Genomic DNA, 20,607 nt, shown 5'->3' with positions numbered 1-20,607 from the left:
ACAATTTCTTTTATCTGTAGCAGTTCTCTAGGTTTGAGACAACATTTGTATATCCTAAGCCAGGAGGCAATAGACCTAATCGTATATAGATTTTGGTGGGAGGTTTCTGGGGAGTTGTGTTTTGCTTTTTTTTTTTTTTTTTCTCCTTTCCCAGGAGTGCTCTTCTCCTATCTGTTTGCTGTCTAATTTCCATTGTATTCACTCTGCTATAGAAATACTTAATGTCAGGAAGGAGATATTTACTGGAATACACAAGTCCAGAATTCATCATGATTCAGTGTGAAATCTGCTCACCCTTTGCACCCCACCCCCTCTTGAATTGGAATGAAATGTGCCTTAAACTGAAGTGAAATACATCACATGCAGCAACAGCGGGCCCTCGCTTCGCCTCTATTCCTGGTGTGAAATCGATACACTATCTTTCCTCCTGACCTGTTCTGTGACCTCCATTGCAGCTTTCATGCTGAACAGCAATTGCTTTGAACAGTCTGGGTCTGCCACAGCTCACAAATGATTCTCAGCTTCTGTCTAAAACTGATGCTGATAACAAAGGCTTGATTTTAAATAATTCAGTTGTAGTCATCTTCTAATTAAGAATTACATGAAAGTGCATGGTCTTCTATTATGAAAAAGTTTCAATAGCATGTACAGTATGTATGCAACCAGAATAACTCCTCACTAAGAAGACACTGCAGTTCTGTTCTTAAATATGTCTGATAAAAGTTTATGTTGCTGTTGAAGATGGGAAATGTAGCAAATACTTCGGTATTTTGAAGTAGAAACACATTTTCCTTTAACTTCATCACTGACTAATATGATACAATTTTTTCTGTTTTAACATTTGACTTTCAAAGTTAAAAACATTGGGCGATGCCTATGTTCAAAAGAAGGTACTGTTTCTCAAACTTAGATGTTTTAAAGCTGTTGCAAAACTAGGCAAAAACCAATCCTTTGCCTCAAAAGAAAAAAATCAAAACAGAAAGGGAAACATATTCTTCATTCCTGATTGCTTACTCATAGTGATTTAGAAAATATCAGCATTTTTAAGATTTATTTATTATTTTGAGTGTGATTTACTGGAGGATTACTGAGAGCAAAGAAGAAATTGAAGATATAATGGGCATTTATGTTTGCACCAAGAAGTCTATTGTGCTATTAGCTAGATTACTTTAATAGCCTTTACGGGCTTTGAAATCAAGAAGCTGTATGAAGTGCTGGATAAGAATTAATTTTCCCAAAATTTTGTGGTAGGAAATAGGATATCTATGGATTTCTGTTATGAAATTAATGTCTCTTAATGGAGCATTCCTCTACCATTCTTTTCCCCAAAACAGAAATGTGACTGTAGCAATTTTGCCATCATATTTGAAGTAAAAAACATCTTTCAGCATAATACAGTTTACGAAGCAATGCTAAACCGTGTAATGATAAGTGTACTGGATTTCATTTATTTATGTAACAATTTACAATGGAATTAGTAAAAGAGAATATCACTCTCTATATATGTATTAAAAATACTTAGCTATATAAATAATTTAATTCTTTTATTGCTCCTTCATGTATTCATTCCAGCTGTTAACAGCCTAAATTTCTTATATCGTCAGAACCTGGGGAGAGAGACATGTAAAATAATGGTATCCATATAATAGAAAGAACCATAAGAGTGGTTGTGAATCACTGGTGTCAGTAATATGTTATTGTAATAATATCTGTTTGTTAAGTGATATTTATTTAGAACATTTTCCAGTGACCTCTGTAGTGTTAAAGTTTTACCACTACTGTCACCTTTATTTGGAGAACTAAAGATATGTAACACTCACTGCATTTCCAAAACATAATCATATCATTTTAATGTAGGGACTTAAGACATGCTTATTGATGCAGTATCACTGTCCAGAGCAGTATTAATAAAACCTCCAACCCCAAACAAAAAACAACCAACAAAACAGACAAAAACCAAACTGCTTTAAGAATTCTCTTAAAACATGTTTAAATAAAAATGGGATGAGTGAGTATCAAAAGTAAAATAACCAGGTGGTGCTGCTGAGAATCGTTTTTACTCCTGCCCCCTTTTAAGCAAATTGAAATTCTTTTTAAAAATATAAAAAAACCTTCTACTGCCTTTTTCTCTGAGGCTTTCGGTGCCACCAGCTGTTTTCTCTCCATTAATACATTTGGATCGCCTTATGTTTTCACTCATTGTTCATGAAAAGGTGTGTCTCAGAAAAGATGCCTTTCAGAATAGGTCCAAGTCAGCAATAAGAAATGAGGATTTTGTATGTTTGAGTACTGATTCCTAAGACCATTTTTTTAACATCAACATCATCCTTTTTGACAGCTATATGACATCTATGGTTCCCTGTACAACTTCAGGGTTATTTTCATTAATTTTAGACTGATCTCTGTTGTTTGTTTTTTTGAAAGTAATTTAAAACGTGGATAAAAGAACATAATGGAATGCATACAGCTCAACTCGATACTGAAGAATAGGTGTGTGTGCAATAGTATAGTTTCAAGGAGTAATATCCCTGTTCATTTATTTGCAAACAAACACAAGGTGATGCAGTTGCCTACAGTGTTGCATACCAGTAATATTTACATACCCATGATAAAAATTGGACTTGCAAGAGAAGAGGAAGAATTTTGTTACTTATGAGTCAATTCCTATTCAGATGTGTGTATGTGAATGGTGTACATGCATGTTTGGATACATGCAGTGCTATAGGTATAAGCATCTGCAAAACCTTAGGCTCCAAGTAAGCAAAGGGAAAATAAGTAGTTCATATCTTATTGCTGCTGCTGCTTTTGTTTCTTTGTAAAAACAGTTTTAGTTGAATATAATCCTTTCTACGAGAGTGAATTTTGTGAGGAACTGCCGCACAGTGGTTCAAGAACTCGTCACTCAAAAGTTCAAGATCAATAATAGGGGTCTCCCATTCATAGGAATAATCAGTTTTCATGGTAAGAGACTTAAAAGTCTGTAAAGTGCTCAAAATCTTTTTGAAGCTGCACAGTATTATGCTAACCTAAAAATAAAGTGGAGGGTATTTCTCACTTTTCTTTACATGGAATACTCCCAAACAGCATTTTCAAAACATTTTATCAAAACTAAATTCCCTTAGCCAGAGATTTGTTTTGTATTTTAATTATTATTGTGAATATGAGCAAGTAATACAGGGTATGTTCCCTCCAATGAATTGCTGTGCAACAAGACTTGATGCTAATTGTACCTTTCCCAAAATCTGATATCTAGCAATTTATCTTCTAAATAATACTCCTGAGTACTAAATCTGAAATGTTTTGGCTCCAGCCCAAGTCAAACTTCAGAAAGCTTATTCTCAGGAGCATATTCCCTATCTCTGTAAATTTAATTGTTGTATTGAATAGAATACACGTCAAGATATTATGAGTTTTACCTGTTTATTTTTTGATCTTGGAACAGAAACACCAAAATGACAGCATGAAGCTCATGGAAAGGGTTCAGAGGCAAATTACTAAATTTTTTTTTTTTAAAGGGAAAAAAGCTTCTGAGAGAGAAGCCTGCTAAACTGAACTATCCCATCATCTGAGGGGTTTGAAAAACTTCAGTGCTGACATACAGCAGGAAAAATATTTGCCCCTGTGTTCTGTAGAGCTGTGCATAAGAGCTTTACGTATCATGTTGTCCTAGGAGATCCTGTCAGCAGAAATGGATGAGTATTAACTACATGAATCCAGCAAAAATACTGTATATACTGGGGCACTGAGAACACGGACTTTAAACTTGTGGAAGAAGGTCTACAGCATCAGCAGTTTGGTTTTTCTCCCCTTCATTCACATGTCAGGGAATGAAATCTATAGCCCTATTCAGGCCACTTAGATTATAGACTGAAGATTGCGTTTAGCTCTATGGATCTGTTTTTGCTACTGATTCTATTCTGTCAAAACCATGGCAAAATAAAGATTGAAATATTAAAAAAAATACTTCCCAGTAACAATATGAGTAAAATTAACTAAGTAGAATTTTACAATAAAACATCCACAATGTACTTGAAAAAAAGTGCTTAAAACTTAGGTGTATGGAGGCACTTCTATGCTTGAAAGCAGTGCCTTTCTACTTTATTAGAAATTTGTTATAGAATATTAGTCAGGATGGCAAAAAAATGGTGTGATTTCTGACTGTTAACAGTTTCTGAAAATGCCCCTCATTAACATTTTTTTAAGGAAAATTTAATACAGTTATGAGTATTTTAAAAAAAGAATAAGATATGGAAGCTCATTTCTGCTTAGGTTTGTAGAGATTACAAGAAACTTCTGAGGCACCTCACTGAGCTAATAGGCAGCATAATGACAAATGATTCATTGCTGACAGATGAAATGTAGTGCACATTGGAAAAAAAACAATTTGAGCTACTCATACATATTACTGGGTTTTAAATTAACTGTACCTAGAGGAATTATGCCTGGATGTCACTGTGGACAGCTTGGTGAAAATCTGCTTTAGTGTGCAACACTGAACATAAAAGCAAACAAAATGTAAGCAATGTTGAGGGACAGGGTAGAAAAAGCATCTGTATTGAAAATGCATCTAATGATACTATAGTGTGAGCATTATAACAAATATGTTGTGGTGTATAGATCAATGGTGTGACACAACTTGAATAATGTGTTCAGTTCTGATCACTGAGAGAAAGATATAGCAAGAACAGAGTCAATCTGAAGCAACAAAAATTACTCATGTTTAACATGAAGAGGCTGAAGAGGTTAGGTAAGTATCAAGAGAAAAAAGATGAGAAGTGCATGACAAAAAATACTGACAGTGATACACACTGAATGCTCCTATTTACTGTGCTTTATAATGGCAAGATGCCAGTGGCTATAAAGTAAAATTAGAAGTTGAGAATTTAAGAAAACAAAAATGTACTCAACCTCCCTCCCTACATTTTATGATTAATTACTGAATTTCATTGCACCCTACTTCCTTTATATCAAAAATGTAGAAAGGTTTGGAAAGGATTTGACATTTGTTGAAGTATTTAAGACATTCACTGTTTCAGTTTGGGAAGGATCGAGGGTTGGGAATTCAACTCACTTCATTTCTGTCTGATACTGACCTGCTTTGTGACCCTGGGCTTCAACTCATATAATCTTTCTCAACTTCAGGTGTTTTAGTTGTAGAGGACCCAGAATAAGACTTACAAAACTATTCAACTGCTTAACTTGTATGCAGGTGCTAAACTTCCTTTTTAATCGATATGAAGTTAGGTTTGTATGTGAGAATTAACTACCCAAGTGTTTTGTGTATCTTCTCCCTGGACAATGGTCCCTGATGATTGCTATGTAAAGAATACTAAATTTCAGAAAAGTTAAAAAAAAAGATAACTCTATGTATATTAAGGTAGATGTAAGCCAACTGCTAACTGAATAGACTTCTGAAACAATCTCAACCTCAGGGCAGGTATTTTTTCAAAATTGTTCATACTTTATGTGCTTATAAAATGCAGAAAAACATCGGACCCAAGTAGCATAATCAATATGGATAATTGCTGCAGTCTGTGCTGCTTTATAATATCAGTGCATTGAGGGGAAAAAAAAAAGAAAACAAAGACAGACTCGATGTACATGTTAGTTTATATAATAGTCCAGTGCCCTGGAAAAGACTTTAAGTCCTTCTAGCTACATGAGATTACTATCATTTTTACTATAGAAAATTTCCCCATAGACTTGTTCAGGTTGGAAAAAACCTTTCATATCATCGAGTCCAACTGCTTACCTAACACTGCCAAGTTTACCACTAACCTATGTCATTAAGTGCCACATTTACACGACTTTTAAATAGCTCCAGGGATGGTGAGTCCACCACTTCCCTGTGCAGCCTGTCCAGTACTTGGACTACCCTTTTGGAGAGAAATTGTTCCTAATATCCAATCCAAACCTCCCCTGGTCCAACTTGAGCCTGTTTTGTCTTGTCCTGTTGCTTGTTACCTGGGAGGAGACCAACTCCACCTCACTACTACCTCCTTTCAGGTAGTTGTAGAGAACGATAACATCCCCTTGACCCTCCTTTTCTCCAGGCTAAACTCCCATAGCTTTCTCCATTGCTTCTCATAAGACTTGTGCTCCAGCACCTCAATGTTTTTCTTGTACTGAGAGGCCCAAAATTGAACACAGGATTCAAGGTGCAGCCTCACCAGTGCTGAGTACAGGCAGGATGAACACTTCCCTGCTCCTGTTGGCCACACTATACAAGTCAGGACTTTCTTGGCCACCTGGGCACACTTCTGGCTCATGGTCACCTAGCTGTTGATCAGCACCCCCAGGGCCTTTTCTGCAGAGCCACTTTCAAGCTGCTTTTCCCCAAGCCTTTAGTGCTGCATGGGTTCTTGTGACCAAAGTGCAGGACCAAGCACTTTGCCATATTGAACCTTGTACAATTGGCCTTGGCCCATCTATCCAGCCTGTTCATATCACTCTGTAGAGTCTTCTTTCCCTCCAGCAGAATGATACTCCTGCCCAACTTGATGGCATCTGCAAACTGACTGAGGGTGCACTCAATCCTCCCCTCCAGGTTATCAATGAAATTATTAAACAGGACTAGCCGGAATACTGAGCCCTGGGGAACACCCCTAGCTCCAGCTAGATTTAACTCCATTTACCACCAATATCTGGGCCAGTTTTTCACCCTGTGAAGAATGCAGCCATCCGAGCTATGAGCTGCCAGTTTCTCTAAGGGAATGTTGTGGGAAATGGTGTCAAAGGCTTTACTGAAGTCCAGGTTGACAACATCCACAGCCCCATCCACTAAGTGGGTCACCCTGTCATTGAAGGAGGTTAGTTTAGTCAAACAGGACCTACCTTTCATAAACCCGTACTGGTTGAGGCTGACCCCCTGGTTGCCTTGTATGCATCAAGTGATGACAGTCAAAATGATTTGCTCCATGAACTTTCCTGGCACTGAGGTCAGGCTGACAGGCCTGTAGTTCTCCCTCCTGCCCTTCCTGTAGACATTTATCAGCCTCCAGTGATTTGAGACCTCGTTGCTTAGCCAGGACTGCTGGTAAATGATGGAAAGTGGTTCCACCAGATCAACAACTTCCACCAGATTTCTTGGTACCATTGGGTGGATCCCATCTGCATCTGTGCACTTGTATGTGTGTCTGAGCGGTGTAGCAGGTCACTGACCATTTCCCCTTGGATTATGGGGCCTTCATTCTGCTCCTGGTCCCTGTCTTCCCGCTCAGGGAGATGGGTAGCCTGAGAATAGTTGATCTTACTAATGAAGACTGAGGCAAAGAAGTCATGAAGTACCTCAGCCTTTTCCCTCGTTCTTTATTGCTATGTTTCCATCCATGTCCATTAAAGGATGGAGATACTCCTTAGCCCTCCTTTTGTTGCTAATGTATTTATGGAAGCATTTTTTACTGTCTTTTACAGCAGTAACCAGGTTAAGCTCTAGTTGAACTTCGGCCCTTCTATGTTTCTCCCTGTGTAACCTCATGGCATCCTTGTAGTTGTCACAAGTTTCTCACTCCTTCCAATGGTCATTAACTCTTTTTTCCTGAGTGCCAACCATAGCTTTTTGACAGGCTGATCTTCACTCACCAGCTGTGTCAGGAAGTTATCTTCCACACACTCAAGGAAACTACTGGACTGTTACGTCTCTGCTGTATTGCGTTTCCAGCAGACATCTGGTACGTTGAAGTTCCTCATGAGAACAAGGGCTAGTGATGGTGAGACTTCTTCCAATTACTTATAGAATATTTTGTCTGCATCTTCATCCTGGTTATGTGGCTTATAACAGACTCCCTCAATAACATCTGTTTTGTTGGCCTTCTCCCTCGTTCTTACTTATAAATACTCAATCCTATTATCATCATTAAGCTGTAGATGACCAAACCACTTCTTAACACACAGAACTACTCTGCCACCTCTATTTCCTTGCCTATCCCTTTTGAAGAGTTTATAGCCCCTTGCAGCACTTCAGTTGTGCCAATCATCTCACCATGTTTCCATGATGGTAACTCTGTCATAGTTTTCCTACTGCACAGTGGTTTCCAGCTTCTCCTCTCTCTTGCTCGTGCTGCGTGCATTGGTGTAGATGCACTTCAGTGGGGCTGAATTGATGGTGAGCACCACCTTCTTGGAGAGAGAAACCTTAATTTTTACAGCACCTTTCTCGTGCACTTCTGTGGTTTCTAACGCATCAGTAACCCTTGTGTCTTTGCTGCCACACAAAGCTCCATTCCTTGCCTTCACTGAGATGGCAGACCAAATGATCTTGCCTGAAACATTAGTGTGCTGTCCCCTGGCTTTTCTCTAGGGAGCCTAGTTTTATGCCTTTTCCCTTTCAACTCTACCTTAAAACTCTTTCAATGAGCCCTGCTAACTCCTGGGCAAAGATGTTTTTTCCCCTTTGAGACAGATGTACCCTGCCTATTTCCAGTAGGTCATCTGTTCGTAAACGAACTTGTGATCAAAAACCCCAAAATTCTCCCGGTGACACCAGGCTCATAGCCAGGCACTGATTGGCTGGCTCTTCTTGTTTTTTTCCTCATCATTCCCTGCAATTGTAAGGACAGAGAAGAGAGGAGTAGGAGAGAGGAGAAGCCAAACCTCAATTTCATGATGAGAGGGGACTTGTGCATGCAAGTCATTCAGAGCCTTATTACTTTTCTGTTCAGGTATCCTATTGCACATTGCAGTATGGATTGGAGATATGCATAGAGGACTCTGATCTAGGCAGCAGGTGAACACACACATGGACCATAAGGGACACTTATTTCTAGAAAGAAAGGTGGTATTCTATCATACATTTCGGATGTGGTTCTGAGCAGTTGCCTGTTCTTTCTGCCTACACTGGTGTTCGTCAAATCTTGACTTGATTGTGTTTTTGGAGGATATTGTGACACTTTTGCATTATCTTTGAAATCTAATGAAGTAGAAAACACAGTGAGGGGTTTTTTTCTCCCGGCTGGTTTACAGGCTAGGGATAGAGATGAGGGTGATTCTAGTTATAGCCTGAGTACTTGAGCTCTTTACTTTCTCCAAGGGGTGTCAGAGATACCAAAAGTGTAGACAGTAGGCCCAAGTAGATTATCCTCCCTTTGTCTCTCAATATTGATCAAATCAACAGAATAATTGTGTACATTCCTTTCTGGCTTATAATCATTTAATCAGTCTTCTGTCACATGGTAGGAAGGAATCTCATATTATATCCTATGTTTTATTTTTAAAATACTTAATTTTAAAAAAGAAAGTATATAACTGCCCCATTAAAGTAACTAATATGTGTAGCTTGAAAAAAAAGGTGATGCATCGTCATTTTGAACTTGTCTATGCACAAAAAGGAAAGAAATAAGAAAGTAAGAAAAGAGTATATGGGGACACATAGAAAGCTGAAGTAATATAGAGGGAAAACTGGCCAGAGATCAAAGTAAAGAAGACACAGATAAGTTTTAATTTGGAAAATTTAAGTACATCTGGGTTTCTGCAATCTATTCTACTTCCATGGCTGATATCATTTAAGTTTTGGCTATGAGTTGGGAGTTTGTTTTTCTTTCCTTATGATACAATTCTGAAGATTCTGTACTCACAAATTAGAAAATGCTAGTGGAATTATGTAATGTTTGTAAAAGAAAACTAAATCACAGTAATTAGAAACCTTGAACCACTCATATAGCTTGGTTGACACCTAAATATTTTGTTTCCCAGGGACCAAATGTTTCTGAGGCCTAGGACTGTCTGAATCTGGACCCTCACACTCTTCATCCCTGATTTTTCAAGGAAAAACCCCTTGTCCTCTGGAAGCAATGTTACCATGCTGATGTTTGCAGGGCATTAAGTTGTTTAAGAACAGATTTCTTAGTTCTGAGGGAGGAAGCTGTAATTCATGATACTTTTACTGATTAGGAGTTGAATCCTTGAATGTAAGAGCTTTCCTACACAGAAAAGCCTTCCAACACCAAGCCTGTGTTACTACTACAAGCTTGAAAAATTATGTTGATCTGTGGAGGTGTGGAAAAGAAGCAGAAATCAGTGGTGTGTAAGAACCACAGGGTTATGTGTAGCACCTTTGTCTCCTCCAAGAATTATTTGGGAATTCTTAGAAGACAGGAAAAGAATTATGGAAAAGAAAGGTATGTCTTGCACAATTTCTGGCTTATTTTCAGATATTTCATGGGGAAAACTATTTCAGTGTTTGGAAATTAGATTACCAGATTTAACTGTAAGCACCAGATCCGGATCTTACCACAGTTATGCAGGAAAAATGGGGAAAGGGGTAAAAAAGCATTCACTACAATCTACCAAGTCTCCACAAAAATGAGTTCAAGAACCCAGCAAAACTTTTAAATTGCCATCTTGAATAAGAACTGTCAGCTAACTCCTATCTGTGAAGTCTGCAATGAGAACATTTGGTGGTTTTCCCTGTTGTCCACGTTGCATTCAGTAAGTTGTCATCCATACCAGGACAATAGGGAGCCTGAGACTCAGTTTTGTCTTAGCATGCATATAATATTGAGTGTTATTTGCTCCTTAGCTGTTCTTCTGGCTCAGCTGAATATAAGGCATGGTAAAATGCTATTTTCTGTTTCTCTCACAGGAGAAAATTTTAAAATAGATGAATAACCACTCCAAATCATCTCCATGGCCTTTTAAGAGGAGGAAGAAAGCAGCCCCTCAAGCTCTTCTCTTGCCTTTGACAGCATTGCATTGGGTTGACTTTCTGTAAACTCTTTCATGAAATCCCTTTGTTACACTGCTTAATGAAGTAACAAGTTCTTCTTGAAAGCCAGAGACCAAATAGTCAAAAAAAATAATTAATTCTGGGACAATTTTATTTCACCCTCCACTCCAAATAGATATAAGCTATAATCTTCCTCTTCTGCAGGGAAAGTATGACTTTTTAAAAAAGAAAGTATTAGTAAATGATGAGTTTGGATGTTGAAACATTAGGTGCATATATAAACAGTTAATTTTAAAGAAAATCACCTTGGAATTGGTGTAAAATATTCTTGCACGTTAATATTATATCTTTTCTGAAGAAAGAAATCAGATATCTACAGAAAACATTATTAGAATTCTCCCTTCTTGTGAGATAAATATAAGGTAGTAATTTTAATGCTTCACATCTATATTTAGAAAGAACTGTAATTCTAGGAAATGTCTGGATTCTGTGCAAGGCATATCAGTCCAGGTACCATCTGGTATTTTTGACTCCCACGTAAAAGGGCATTTTTCAAAAACCCCTTCTTGTACCAATTCATATAGCACATACTTATAGAGTACCTGTATGTCAGGCTTAACTCTGAATTTTCTTGCTTTCCAATATTGTTAGCTATTTGCATTGCTTCACTTATTTTATTTTTTTCATAGTTTAATATCTTACTTATCAGAGACAAGCAGGGTCCAGTTAGTTAAGGTTTCAGTTGTATGTGGAACGCGACTTCCTAAGCTTGTCATGCATCAAGCTGTTATGGCTGGCAATTGTTTAAAAAAATTCATTTTGTTATGAACTAGCCTGTTTTCAACTGGGCTGTTCAGAGATGGATTGCTTTCTGGAGTTTTTGACAGGTGTAATTGTTAAGGCGTCATCTGTTCTTGTTTGCACAAAATACATTTTAGCCAACTGTAGGACTTGCCCGCTAATCTTTCTCACATCATTCCATTCTTTGCTTGCCACTAGACAAATCCCCTGTTATTTGACCAGATGGTGGAAAATCCATTCTCATGATAAGTTGCTTCTAGTTTGCATTTAGATTACCTGCAAAAATGGAACAATTTACTACTCTGCCTCTAACCATCTCTTTCCTCCTTTTTTCCCTTAGTTTGACTTCTTGTAACTAATTATTTAAATTCTGCCCTGTGAGTTAAAATTAGTCATAGCTTACACATTCCACATGTATGTAAATGCACTTAAGTTCCACCTCAAGTTTTATGATGAATCCATCTAGAGTTTAGTGACACATAAAGAAAGGAAGATGAGCTGTCTAATGTGCAAACACAGCAGTTTGTAATACTTTCACAGTTGAGGTGATACTTTTGAACTTTTTAGGGAAAGTATGCAATGTCTAAAAACCAAGGTGAGGTGTGAAAGTGCACACAGCATCATCTACTGACAGCACACACCTCAAGGAATAGAGGATACACATATTAAGCGGAATATCATGCTTCATGAAGTACTTGTAGGTATTTTGTTTGGTATGTTTCTAGCTTTTCTGGAAAATAATGTGTAGTATGGAGTTGGATAGCTATAACCTAACACTCATTTTTGCCTTATTATTATGAAAAGGCAACTTTTACCGTCTAAAAGCTCAGATGAGATTAGATGTTTGTCTCAAACCAGTCAAAACTCAACTAAAATTGGGGCGAATTAACCACTGCAAATTGATCAGATTCAAATACTCTTCAATGCTCTAATTTTTAATGCAGAGAAGAATACAAGAAATCAATTTCAAAGCATAAAATAGAACAAGAATATACAGTACCCAGAGTAAATAGCCAGTCTGCAGTTTTATCTTCAGCTAAATCAATTTTGTATGTGGAACCTGAGAGACAGAGTATATCATCTGACATAACATGGATAAAAAAAGTTAGCTAAATTAATTTGGTGAAGATTGTCTCAAAAAGCCCACACCAAGACTGATTGTTTTGGTAAACTTTTTCTTGTATCCTAACCAATAATTCTTGTGACTTGTTTTTGTGTTTTCTGGGTTTGTCTTAGGGGTTTTTTTGTTAGTTTATTTTAATAAGGAATGCTGAATAAGCAGTTTTGTGAGGAAGCCTTAATTTTTGACCCATTTCTGACCCACAGCCTCATAGTTGATCATTAATTGTAAATGTAAATCTATTAAGTGACAGCTAAATTACATAGGGCGGAGGGCAAGTGGGTGTGATGGTGTTAGGCAGCTTCTAAATACCTAAAATAAAAACATGTTTTTTCTTCAGCATAAAAGTCCATTTATGGAAATACACTTGCTGTGCTAAAATAAACCTTAACAATAAGAGAAAAACGCCATACAAGAAAATACAGGATTTTTTTCTTCTCCAAAGCGCTGCTCTAGGTGGTAGTTAGAAACACAGTGTGCACTTTGAAATGTATTCCACGGTGTCTCAGGACTGTTTGCTTTTTCAGGTTAGGCACAATAGGCCCCATTCTGTGCTAGTTTGGATGCCGTGCAATCTTGATGAAGTCAGTGAGATTTCAAGAGATATCCATTGATGTCTCATTTAGCTCAGTGTTTTGGGAGTTATTATTATTATTATTATTATTATTATTATTATTTCTGTTGCACCACAGGGTAAGTGAATGACAGTTAAATAATTCTTTAAAGAAAATTATTAGTGAGCATTGGGTAAGGGCTGCGTTGGAAAAAGTTCACGGCATCTTGACTCCTGAAGTGGAATCTAGCTTTATGCAGTGCAGAGGAAGGCTTCTTTCCCTCACACTATGACCCATAGTAGCTGTTACATTGTTTATAGAGCCTTATATATTGCATGAAAAACAAATACAACAGCCCCCTCCCTTCCCCTTCCTTCCTGCCCTCCCCCCCCCCCCTCCCCCTTTCATACTCCCCACCCTCCAAAAGAAAGTTCCAACCTAATTATGGCTAGATGTAAAGTGGGACTGTGGACAGTCCAAAACACTGATCTGGGCTTGAATCACAGAATGGTTGAGGTTGGAAGGGACCTCTTGTCCAACCCCTCTGGGTTGGAGAAGCAGAGTTACCTGGAACTGGTTGTGTAGGTTCATGTCCAGGTAGTCTGTGACTATTGCCATGGGCAGAGACTCCATAACCTCTCTGGGCAACCTGTTCCAGTGCTCTGTCATCCTTGCGATAAAAAAGTGTTTCCTGACGTTCAGATGGAACTTCCTGTGTTTCAGTTTTTCTGTCATCTAAAAAACCAGCAAAAAATAAACCAATCAAACAAAAGCTGGCTAACAAGTATTCTACATTATCTTGGTACAGTGAATAAGTGAATACTTGTTTATGACCTATTTCATCATAAGGATGTTCAAACTCACATCTTTCACTTCCCAGAAGAATACCACAACTACTTCAGAGTAAAGGTTTTTTGGAGTGAGCCCTATTCTATTGCACTTGTTTAACTACTCAAGTAATAGCAATAATCAGTAATAACTCTTAATACAACATGCTCTCACTGTCTCCCTTTCTTTCATCCAATAAATCCTGATTTTTTAGTTTTGTTTTTTTTTTTTTCCTTTAAAGTGTTTTTTTTAGCAGGAGGACCTAACATGTCCCTTGCTTTAGAATAGTTGTTATCAAGGACTCTGTGGTAACCTCTGGAGCTGTGGCAGATGTATGTTTGAATATCCTCTGGCTCAGAGGCATAGTTGTCCTGAGGACCTAGTTCTCCCATGTCTTTGCTGAAGCTGTGTAAAAACAGGCTTATCTTCTAGTCTTTTTTCACAAAAAAAAAACAACAACAACAACAAAACCAAACCAAACAAAAAAAAACCAACAACAACAAAAAAGGTCAGAGGAAATTGAAGCTGGAGCATGGGTCAGACAGTGTGATGGTGCACTAAAGATTTTGGGGCTTGAATTCTTTTTGATGTAGGCATTCCTGGGTGACCCAATGTGAGGGGTTTGTGTCTCTCAGGCACACACCATGTAGAAGTTACTCTCCCTCATCTCTTGTACTAGCTTGCACGACTCCCAGCTTGTGTTGCAAATCCCATTTTAAGATACTTAGCTTTCCTAGTACACTATATATGGTGATTAGACATCTAACTTAAAGGCCCTGGATATCACAATGAATAAATGTCTCTGATAATACCTTAATTAGTGAATGCAGGAATATCCCAGGATTTGGAGGTGTTTGGTCTGGCCTTCCTCACAGAGCTGTCTCCTCCTTTTGTATGTGGGGTCCCATGGGACACTTGACACACTGTGTAGGTGCAGTCTTATAAAGGAAGGTCCTCAGTTTCCACAGTAGATAACTTTCCATTTTCTCATAAAGCTTGTTGCTCTATAATGACACTAATTTTCTTCTCAAACCTGCAGTCTCAAATTACTGTTGAAACAAATACATGATTTTAAAAAAAACAAGATTAGCTTAGAGCTACCTAGATGTTAATATTGTAAAAATAATGGCAACAAAAAATAATTCTCTATTGACAAGAGTATTTATTTTTAAACAAAATCACAGCCTAAAATTCTAAATTTGAAAAATGTGTAAAATTTCTCAAATAATTTACCCTTACTTCAGTGAACTACCATTATATTACAAGGGGAAAAGGTATTAATTTGTTTAAGATACAAAAGCATCTAAAATGTGTTTTTATTCCAGAGAAGAGGGAGGTAAAAAAAAAAATAAAAAAAAATTGGTGGGTACTGTTTTGTGTGCAATTCTCAAGTATATTTTAAAAACAACATTGAATTTTTATAGCCAAATTATATTTTCTGCTAACAGGGAGCTGAGGAGGGATGAATAATAGAATGATTGACAAATCTTTTAGGGCCTGATTTTACAAGATGCTGCACACCTCCTGATTGCTGCCAATCACTTTCATTTTCTTTCAGTCAATCCGAGAACATATGGCATTATTCAGATGGTGCTGAGCACCTTCAATCACAGTTCTCATAATACCACAACATCCTCATTCTGTGCAAATGTGAGAATTGCTGTTGACATTTTAAATTGGAGGGTTATTTGGTCTTTGTCTGGACAAACTCCCAGCTGACATAAATGGATGTTCTGCCTGAGAAAGGATTGGAACAGTAAACAATAAATAATCAATTTTGTAAGCATGATTGTATAGATACAAACTACGTGAAGTATCAATTTGATTTATAAAATTCCATACCTCTTCCACTTTTGTTTGATGGCGGAAAAAATACTATTCTTGTGGAGAACTGAAGTTTAGTTTACTCTCAGTGCAAATTTTGAAAATTGGAAATTGCGGGTGTTATGTGCACAAGGCAGTTGATTTAAAGAAATCAGAAAGGTGTTTAATTTAAAAACAAAATTTTAAAAAAACTCATTTCAACATACTGATTTGTCCTGCATTACAGTTACCTGTAGAGATCCTCTAGTCATGTCTATCTGTTTTTGATGCCTCTACAGAATAACTGTCCAGCATCCTCTGCCCAACCAATCAGAATGTAGGAAAATCTACCGATATGACGGAATCTACTGTGAATCTACCTACCAGAAGTATGTTGATATCTGTGTGAGTCTTGCCTCTAGCTCGTGCATTTAGTGCTCGTGCTCTCCTGCTATTCAGAAATTACACGTGTGTTGAAACCGTACACTTCTACTTGTGTGCAAAACCTCTAAACAGGGACGGAATTATGTTGTTTAATTCTTTGGGATTGTGCTCTAAAACCTAAAAAGCAAATAAAAACTAAGAATTTACTAAATCTCTTAGGTATGCTTCTGTACAGTGCAATAAACAAGAGTGTACATGCTAGAAAATCTAGGCAAAATGTATTGCACAGGTGCTTCACATCTTAGGGATTTGAAAGGTGTGTTATGTATAAATTAGCTGTCACTTTTTTTCAGTCATGTAATGGAATGATGAGTTGTAATTTGCATAATCCTTTAAGAAGTCAAATTATACTGTCATGTAGCAGACTTAACATGCTAGCTAGGATTTCATAGCTTTGCAGCTAATTAGTATGTACCTTACAGGACAGTTAAATTGAAGTTGAGTCCTCTTTCTTTGCAGTCATTTGCCTTTGTCCATTGCCATAACAGAGCCCGCTTTTGTGTGTAACTCAAGATCGTTACTGGTGCTTCTGACAAAAATGCTATTGCTGTGGGCAGGCAAATGCAAAGTGCTTGACTTCTGTTAGTTTTGCAAGCAGTGATATTTCTATTTTGCTGTAATAAGGATTTAATAATTATTTCTACATAGAATTGAAAAGTATATATTTCACAGGTATATTGTAGATTATTTTGTATTAATATGTTGCAAATGCATTATGAATTCTCTGTTTTCTCACTGGATTTTGAAACTGCATTCAGTCACTTAGTGTTTCCTTTTCATGCTCCAGCTACATTCATGTTTTGTATACTAGTGTTACCATTATCATTCTCTGTATAACATTTCATTTTTCAATAACCCCTTAACTTCTAAAAATCAGTTGTATTTTGCATTGCACCAAAATATTTCTTTGGCAAGACAGTCATACTCATTAAAATTTTTAAATCATATTCTCTCATCCCTCCTTTTTATTCTATAACCTGCTGCTTGTTTCCTGAATCTTTTCTTTTAGTAATAGGTACAACCACATCAGTAAAAGCTGTTACTTCGCTTAAATGAAGACTATCGTTTTGGTTTACAGAAGTGAGAGGAAAAGAGAAATCTAGATTTATCAAAATAATTGCAGCATCAGTGTAACTTGGTGAGCCAAAATGAAAATCTGACCTCTTGGCTTTTTTTGTGAATGGCTACTTTTGGTGTGAGATGTGATTTATTCCTGATTTACATTGACTTATAAATACTTCCTGGACTTTTTGAATTTTTGATGGTTTTTCCCTTCTATTTCTCTAAATAATGGCAATGTTCAGGGTAACTGAAGCAATCTGCATCTAGTATGATTTTAAATCTCACCACAGAACTTCATTTCAGTGGTTTTACTTCTCTTGTAACTTCAGTTCAGTAAGCATAAAAATGTATTCATTTGTTTAAGCATATGAAACAGATTTGTTGTGCAGTATTTATATCAGTTTTTAGAACAACTTCAAGATTTTGAAACTTTGTGGAAATAAGAAAACTTGGCACAGTTTGTCCTAAGTGTAAATACAGTGATGGCTTCACTCTGAACACTGCGACATAGTTGATTCTCTTAATTTTTTTTTTTTTAGTTAGGTAGAATTTATAGTCAGTATCATTAAAAACAGCTAGCTTTGCCACCCACAAAATGAAATAGTGGATGTTCCTTTACAAGTAGGTGTACAACTGCAAATAAATATTGGCTAAATAGCTTTTAAAAAAAAAAGAAAGGAAAAGCAAAATCCAAAAATCAGACTGGTGATGCAACAGTGTTGATTTTGACATATGTTTTGTCATTCCTGAAATATGAATTATGAAGTAGTATAACCCCGTTCACCTTGCTTCCAAAAAGCATGGATTATTTTGGAAGCTAACTGCTTTCCGAAAAGTCTTGCTGCAGAAGATATAGACTGCTTTTTGATTTGTGAAATTTTCTCTTGGTACTTCTTCCATGTTACTCAAGCTCTCTTTCTGCCTTCTTCCCAGTGGATGCTTTTGGTACTTTTTTGCCATAGTAATTTATTTCCAAAGATATAACAAGAAGTTACTGAAAATTTCTACTAGTCAAGACCAAAAAAATCAAGCTATTTTCATGACATGTTTAAAGCTTTTACTCTAATGCTACAAGACATGTGAACATTTGGTACTAGATGTTTATATGCATCTCACATGCAGGCTCAGTCTCTCCACTGATTAGTTTGGGAAAGGGAGAACGATGTACAAAGGCCACCAGGTGTCAAGAGAAAGGGCTGTGTGACTCTCCGTTTTCTTGGCTGGACACAAAGCAGCAAAGTACTTATTCTGAGAGCTAAAAGAATTTTAAGGACTGGCCATACAGAACAGGACAAGACAGAGAATCATGAATTTTGGAGCTTTTAAAATTAAAAAAAGTATTATGCAGAGAACCTACTCTGGATTTATGCTTAAGCATGTACCTAGTAAAGGTATTTTGGGTAAAGCTACTTAGCCGTTGAAATAGAGATACTCTGATCCTTTCTGTAAAAATTAGAAAGGATCATACCATCATCTTTTATTCCAAAAATACTTTTCAGAAAACATTTGGGGAAATAACATTTTTAGGCAAGACTTAGTGCTAGTAAACACCGAAATAAGATTGTAAGAGTTCCTAAAGGTATAGATTAGTAAATATGTTATAGTACTATTAAAAAAAAAAAGCAAAATACTTTTACACAAGTTTCTGAGGAACTAGACTAATTTTTATGCTAGGTAATACATATAAAATTAGCAATATAATAAAGATTCCAATACAGATTTCTCTAGAGTCTTTATGATCCTTTATGATCCTTTTGCAATTGAGCCTCATAGCTGCTGCTAGATACCTCGCTTGGAATGGAGCGGAATATACAGTTTCAAAAGTTGTTGGCAAAAGAGCAAATTCCTCCTCCCTCCGTTGTTCCTCACCTCATTATGGGTCTACAGTTTTTTTAGGTCAATACATATGTAAACATGCTTTTTAAAAAGCTCTAAATAATTGCAAATAGTTTCTCTGTTCACTGGTGGTAGGGACTAATACACAAAGCATTCTTAAAAGATTTTACCATTATGTTTTTTGAAGTAAATGGCATGTCTTGAACTATGGAGGTAAAACCAGAGGCCTGGAATACAGATGTCCATCAACTCCTGAATATTTCTCTTTTTCTTTTCCAGTACCCATAGCTGTATCAAGGCATGTCCAGGCTCTTCTTTTTTGATGTCGAAAAAAATTGACAACAAAAAGAAGTATTTCCTGTTCAGTTCTTACTACTTCACTATAACTAAACTGCCAAGGTTTTTCCCTCTTGCTCAGGTTGAAAATCCTTTTTTCTACTTGCTCAAACACCTATGGTTTGCACTCTTGTTCGCTTTTACGGAGCGTCAAACAGTGAACAAAGCATGGGTAGATGATCTCCAGAGACAGTTGAAGAGGAGCGCAGCTCCCTGCCCATGCTCTGCTTTTATTTGTTGCTAAATTACAAGGAACAATGGCATGTGAAGAAAAGGGGGTTTTTGCTTGTCTACAGGGAGTCTTTATTATGTACAGGCAGAGGATATCTCAGGGCTTTTTTTGTTCTCAGCCTGGAAGTAACTTAGTAAAGTGACCTTTCAGGGTATCACCTGGGTCTTGAAGGGAAATTCTTGGTTTGGTGGCTGTTGTGTGCTATCTCTTAAACAAGGGTGGAAGAATCATCTCTTCCTTGCTTCTTCCTCTCCATATTAAGCAGAATTAAAGGTCATGTCTTTCTTCAGGAGAATAGGGAAGAGTTCTACAGGAAGCTATTTCTTCTGAAATCAAGAGCATGGAATAAATACGTAAGGAAAACAGCTAGCTCATTTAAATCACAAAATTACCACTATGATCTTATTAGCCCTTTTCTTTTCTTGGCAAGTTAGTGAAATGAGCACAAAACAGAAGGCTCATTGATTTCAGTCTAAGAAGTGGAGAAATTTTTCCTGGAAGGTGTAGCTTGGTTATATACACACTGTCATCCTAAGCCTGTAAATGCTCTAAGCATCCAAACTTGACAGACCAGAGTAAGCTCCTCTCAGATTCCATGTTGAATCATACTCATAAATATTTGTACAACTAGGAAAAGGAGGCACAAGGCTAAACCATTTGATTCAGCCTCTAAGTCTTAAATTTAAATTTGTTTATTTATAAAATGGATATAACAAGGCCAGAATTGGTTTGTATACACGAGACATCTAATGGCCCTATTAGACAATATAAATGAGAATCATGGCTAGGCTTCGCGAATGAAGATTTGGGAAAGGCTCTTTTTTACAAGCACGCTGGTGGCTAATAGAGCCAGTGCGAGATAGACATGTCTGATTGCAAAAGGCACAACAGAAAGACTCCTTAGGTGGTATATTCTGCAAGGCACAGT

At 37.0% G+C, this 20,607-nt stretch overlaps 1 protein-coding gene across 4 annotated transcripts in view; it reads left to right on the top strand.

The window, feature by feature from the left end:
* The window catches only part of NPAS3 (neuronal PAS domain protein 3), a 613,262-nt gene that overhangs the window by 65,655 nt on the left and 527,000 nt on the right, over window positions 1-20,607 (top strand). For 2 of the 4 annotated variants that reach the window (XM_017820487.1, XM_017820488.1), the window contains exon 2: window positions 16,069-16,158. The exons of the other annotated variants lie outside the window; for them this stretch is intronic. In XM_017820487.1, coding sequence (XP_017675976.1) covers window positions 16,069-16,158 — 90 coding nt within the window. The remainder of the gene's footprint in view (window positions 1-16,068; window positions 16,159-20,607) is intronic. 4 annotated transcript variants of the gene reach the window in all.

This window comes from Lepidothrix coronata, unplaced genomic scaffold, assembly GCF_001604755.1.
Source record: "Lepidothrix coronata isolate B3197 unplaced genomic scaffold, Lepidothrix_coronata-1.0 Scaffold83, whole genome shotgun sequence".
Classification (NCBI taxonomy): Eukaryota; Metazoa; Chordata; class Aves; order Passeriformes; family Pipridae; genus Lepidothrix; species Lepidothrix coronata.
This window is presented reverse-complemented; position numbering and strand designations above follow the sequence as displayed.